The following is a 5,617-nucleotide window of genomic DNA, read 5'->3' on the forward strand; positions in this document are numbered from 1 at the left end:
TATTTGACTTAAAATCACAGTTGGGATGTGATGACGTTGACGTCATCTGCATGTTTATATGAACGCTGTAGGGGAGCACAGAATTCTGTGCGAGAGTAGCGAGATTGACTAGGTATAGTATGGAGATAACATAGTACAGAATATGGTCCGTCAGGAACTAGACTATATATATTTAAAATTATAAAACTTTTTATCTGCCAGTATTTGCATATTGACCCCCCTCTGCCCACCTAAAATACATAATTGCAAGCGGTGATATTGTTCTTAACGACCCGGCTCCTTTATTTGTTCTATGGCATATTTACTACAACTGGCTTAGTAGCCGTTGTCAAACTTCTAATGATAGGTTTGGTGGTTAAAAAGCCTTAGTCGAAAAAAGTGTCTATAAATGTCTCTGTACTGCTTGAATGGATGTTTGCCCATAGAAAATTCTCAATGACTGCTTATTTGGAGTTTCATTCAACCATGTCGTTTTTCCGGGTTCACGTTTCCATTGTGTAGTGGGACTAACCTCTGAGTGTAATAACCTAAACTCGACAGAAATGAAGGGGAATGCCAACCACGACATTGCGGTGTTCATAGCTGGTCTGGTATATTTGTAATTTTTCCTTAACGTTTGCGATTCAAATTATTGCCTGAGCTTTGCCTGCGTCAAAGCTCACCTTTTCTACCTGCCTAGGGAGATTGGTCGCGTGTTTTGCCTTTATTTGATGACAGTTCTGAAGCCATTGTGTCGGTTAAATCACTGAGGGTTTAGTAACACGGAGCAATGGCGAGTGGATATAGTCACTTCCCTGACCATGAGTGTGTTAGTGTACCTCAATCGGTTCCTACAATTACTGGAGATAACAACACACTGCTAGGAACACCAAATCCCGTACCGATCGTAAGTAGCAACATTTTCAAATATCTGCTCCTTAAGAAAAACTTCGTAAGGTTTGAAGCATAAGCTCTGTGACGATTGTAATATAATCCCTTCGCTATTTCAAAATTGAAAATCTTGTTTTCACTTCGTTCGATACTCCCGCGTACGAGCAACCTAGGAAGTTGCCGGTGAAAAATGTGCCAATTTGATGCAGGTGAATTCTTGAAGGTCGCACTTGCAGGTAATTTATACATCGCAGTGTAGACAAAATATCTTGACTCCAATGTATCAAAACATACGAAGACAGCCAATACACAGCGGAGAACCACCGGTTCCAATATCAGTAAACGACATATAACGCATTTCGTTTCTCCAGCTAGTAAGCCAGGTACAAATGATGGAAATGATGAACAACCCGCTAATCGCAACAAGACAACAGGTGACGTTTCAGACATGCTGTGGCTTGAAAAGTTCAATTGTCACAGTCTGGAAGATCTAAAGATGCAAAATTGAGTGGATGGTATAACTAGTACTTGAAGGGTGATAACAAAATAGCAGAAATGGAAATAAAGATAAATATTGCCTATCTGATAGCCAAACAAGAACTGCCATTCATTGCTACTGATCAGAAAAAATGGCGTCGGTATTAAATCCAACCTATGATAAAACTCACAAAATGCTCAGAGATGATCGGAACAATTGCTGGACGAATTAGGAATGGCATAGCTAACAATATCAGAAACGAAGCAAAATATTGTTCTATTGCATATGTTATGTTGTATTCCAACAAATGTCTGTAGGAACGAGAATCTCAAAACTTTGTCCTTACGGAAGGCATTCAGTTTAAATCTGGTTACGTATTTATTTCAGGACATTGGCAGGGAAACCAATGATGCTCGAAGACTTGAAGACATTCAACCAGTTGTCATTCCATCATCTCAACCTAACAATGGCTTCATTCAACCGATGGTCGTGTCCCCATACCAGTCAATGGTTCCAGTCCAAGGTATTCAACCTCTGGGTGTTGTATGCCTTCCTGTGACATGTCCCGAGAATTTACAAGTAGGGGATTATGTACGATTTGTCGATACCACAACTGGTGTTCAGAGGCCGGCTGTCACACCAGGTCCAGTGCGGTCAGCTGCACCACTGCAAGATAGAACGCCATCACAACGGCAACAGCAAAACTCACCAGGGGCACCAAAGTCTGAGATAAAACACTATAAAGGGTTATGTGCCATTATTTTGGTACTATTCTTCGTTATTGGTATACCTGTTGCCATCTATAGTAAGTATTGATAATTTATGTTTGTCAATATAGTGTTTTCTCAGTTTGTGTATGTGTGTGTATGTATGTATGTATGTATGTATGTATGTATGGATGGATGGATGGATGGATGGATGGATGGATGGAAGGATATTTACAGTGTATAAACAATGTTCTCTCTTTCTTGACGAGTGTATGTCAAAATTGCTGTTCACTTGGCTCAGTTTTGTAGTTGCTTTTGGACAAAGGATGGAATGAGGGAACTCACATATACACACGTATTACTCAGTCTGTCTGTCTGTCTGTCTGTCTGTCTGTCTGTCTGTCTGTCTGTCTGTCTGCCTGCCTGTCTGACTGACTGACTGACTGACTGACTGACTGACTGAATGACTGGCTGACTGACTGGCTGTCTGTCTGTCTGTCTGCCTATGACTGTTTCCTCTGTCTCTTACAACTTCTTTTGATTTGATATTTCGTTATATATATATATTTTTGAAAGAGTTTTTAATGCGATTTCAAAACCAATATTACAAACAAGATAAGAAAGAGTTCCATTACACTAAATTTTCAGGCAGGAGAAACAGATATTACTGATAGCCAAAGTTCAAAATTAAGCAATTAGTTATGAAATATTCGCAGTACAGTGTATCTGCTGGAGATGAATTGATCGGTCCGTTTTTCCACTCCAATTGTTGACTATCAATAGATTAATGGGAATACTTATTTAATCTTATAGGTATAGGTAGTTGTCATTACATTGATTACTTAACAAATGGTATTAACATGATAATAAATAGATTTTTAATGATTAATTACAGCAGCTGCAAATTCTGGGAGTGACGCAACATCGTCGGATACGAATGGAGGGTGGAGAGGTGGGTCTGGTGCTGACAATGGTGGCAAGTTTTTTCGTGTCAAAGTCGACATGAAACTGAAGAAAGAGGTGGAAGAGCCCGAAGTGTTTCAGTATTTTGCATCCATACTTGAACTTGATGTGAGTCTTTTATTTGCATCAATTAATCTGATTACTATACAGGCTTGTATTAAGTAATAATTGTTCTATTACATATCATTTGTTATTATAATGAACAGTAACCACATTAAACATTTCATGTTCCAAATACTTACCAAAAAACCTTCCCCTATGTCTGTCTGTCTGTCTGTCTGTCTGTCTGTCTGTCTGTCTGTCTGTCTGTCTCTCTCTCTCTCTCTCTCTCTCTCTCTCTCTCTCTCTCTCTCTCTCTCTCTCTCTCTCTCTCTCTCTCTCTCTCTCTCTCTCTCTCTCTCTCTCTCTCTCTCTCTCTCTCTCTCTCTCTCTGCTTCATTGTCTGTCCACCTGTATAAAACTGACGTAACTGGTTTTCATTTTAAACAGCCTGGATGCACCAAAAAGTCATACAATCCTAATTTTATAACTGTTCTTATTTATTAATATTCATTATGACATGCTTAATAAGTCTATGTGACTTAAAAGAAATTCTGAGAATTGAAGATGGCAGTCATAATATTTCTCTCATTTTCATTTTATATTCACCGTAATATGACAGGTGGACCGATATTTCTTGCTGGATGAGAAACTGTATACGTATTATAATTTCACTAAAGTTATCAGCTTCAGGTAAGTGATCGTACTAAGATTGCAATTTTGATAGCAATACCAGCATTCTATTCTATTGCAAAAAATATTCGTTCAACCCGACGGGGGGGGGGGGGGGTTAAATCACTCCCATTGAAAGACAGACATTGTGACTATAGGTTAGTCATTTTAGATGATGGATGAAATATTAAATAATTAGATTATATCCACAATGTTTTTCTTCAGTGACATAAGGGGCCTTTGTCACTATGACTAAATGACTCTTAAGTTACACGTATTTTCCGGACGAATGACGAAAAATATTGGATAATAACATAACTATACTAGTGCCAGTAATATCTAAGATACATCGAGGAAAGTAATGGCAAGTTTTGAAGATGTTGAAGGTGTAGAACACAGGTGCAGAAACAATGAAGTAGACACGCATTGTCGCGATATAAACCGGCGTTGACGTGACGTAGAACTAACAGAGTATACATTCCACAATATATGTTCAACTAGGCTGGTGCATGGCCTAATAGCCTAATGTCGATCTTATTCTATTCTGCAGAAGTTCACGTGATATGGATGATACGGAGAAACTTACTATGCGAGTGTTCATGAAGAAAGATACCGAAAAGTGGTCCATTTCTGATAAGATAGAGAGTCTGATATCGAATTCATTGGAAATAGGATCTTACTTCGCCTTAGCAGATTCATCGAGCCTATCTGTCACCTCTGGTGAGATGAACTTTCATATAATTACAGACTCTTCGCGCTCTAGCCATACGTTCATGACGATAAAAGGGGGGGGGGCGGGGTGGGGGGTGGGGAGGAGTAGTGATGGTGATCACGTTGACAATACGTAGACATATACTGTATGACGAGAATCGATTCTGACCACAGGAACTTGACGACTGAAGATTGGTTGTGTAGTGTTGATTGATAACATCTTGTAAAGATCAAATTTATTTATAGATCACGTTGTATGAATGTCAGTAAAATTCTTTTATCAATGATGGGTTTAATTTTACAGTAGGATAACAGTATACCGGCTACCACACAAGAAACACGAATTTCTCTATTATCATTCACACACGGGGATGGAGGAAGGGTCTGAGGTGTGAGAGAGAGAGAGAGAGAGAGAGAGAGAGAGAGAGAGAGAGAGAGAGAGAGAGAGAGAGAGAGAGAGAGAGAGAGAGAGAGAGAGAGAGAGAGAGACAGACAGACAGACAGACAGACAGACAGACAGACAGACAGACAGACAGACAGACAGACAGACAGACAGACAGACAGACAGACAGACAGACAGACAGACAGACAGACAGACAGACAAACAAACAAACAAACAGACAGAGCTAGATATGTTAATGTTAACATTCTTTTTCCGTTTGATTATTTAGATTCGGACCATTCATTCCCAGACACCAGTGTCATTCACGCCCAGCCTCGAGCTCCCACACATCAGAACATAGGTACGTATTTCAATATGCTACTTATTTATATACATGTTGACAGGTTGTATCATTACCATCAATGTATAACACATCCCAAGGTTCCCTAATACCTCACTTGTACAATCACCGCCTCTTGCCCAGACCGTTAATGCATAACGTGGCAGAAAATAGTCTCATAATGTTGTAGTACATACAATATAATGTTACAGCAAACAAACCTACACACGAGTGATTCAGAACGAACCTATGTTTGAGTTTACCTAATGATGAAATTTATAATAAAAAAATACTTCACTATATTTTCCTACTTGAAAATAAAAAGTCAAACAACATATATCAAGTCCATGTTTGTAACTGTAATAAATAAATACCCCTATTTGTCATCCATATGGCCACTTAAAGCAGGTCTTCTTTCTGTACCTTTTCATCCTTTATTCCAACAAACCCAAACC

The 5,617-nt window shown here is 39.0% G+C and overlaps 1 protein-coding gene across 1 annotated transcript in view; it reads left to right on the forward strand.

The window, feature by feature from the left end:
- Nucleotides 1-472: 472 nt before the first annotated feature.
- LOC144444681 (atrial natriuretic peptide-converting enzyme-like) overlaps nt 473-5,617 on the forward strand; it is a 16,678-nt gene continuing 11,533 nt past the window's right edge. The window contains exons 1-6 of the mRNA XM_078134191.1: nt 473-886; nt 1,736-2,153; nt 2,951-3,126; nt 3,680-3,750; nt 4,280-4,449; nt 5,112-5,183. Of these exons, the coding sequence (XP_077990317.1) occupies nt 770-886; nt 1,736-2,153; nt 2,951-3,126; nt 3,680-3,750; nt 4,280-4,449; nt 5,112-5,183 (1,024 nt within the window). The 5' untranslated portion in view covers nt 473-769. The remainder of the gene's footprint in view (nt 887-1,735; nt 2,154-2,950; nt 3,127-3,679; nt 3,751-4,279; nt 4,450-5,111; nt 5,184-5,617) is intronic.

Source organism: Glandiceps talaboti, chromosome 13 (assembly GCF_964340395.1).
Source record: "Glandiceps talaboti chromosome 13, keGlaTala1.1, whole genome shotgun sequence".
In the NCBI taxonomy this organism is placed as follows: Eukaryota; Metazoa; Hemichordata; class Enteropneusta; family Spengelidae; genus Glandiceps; species Glandiceps talaboti.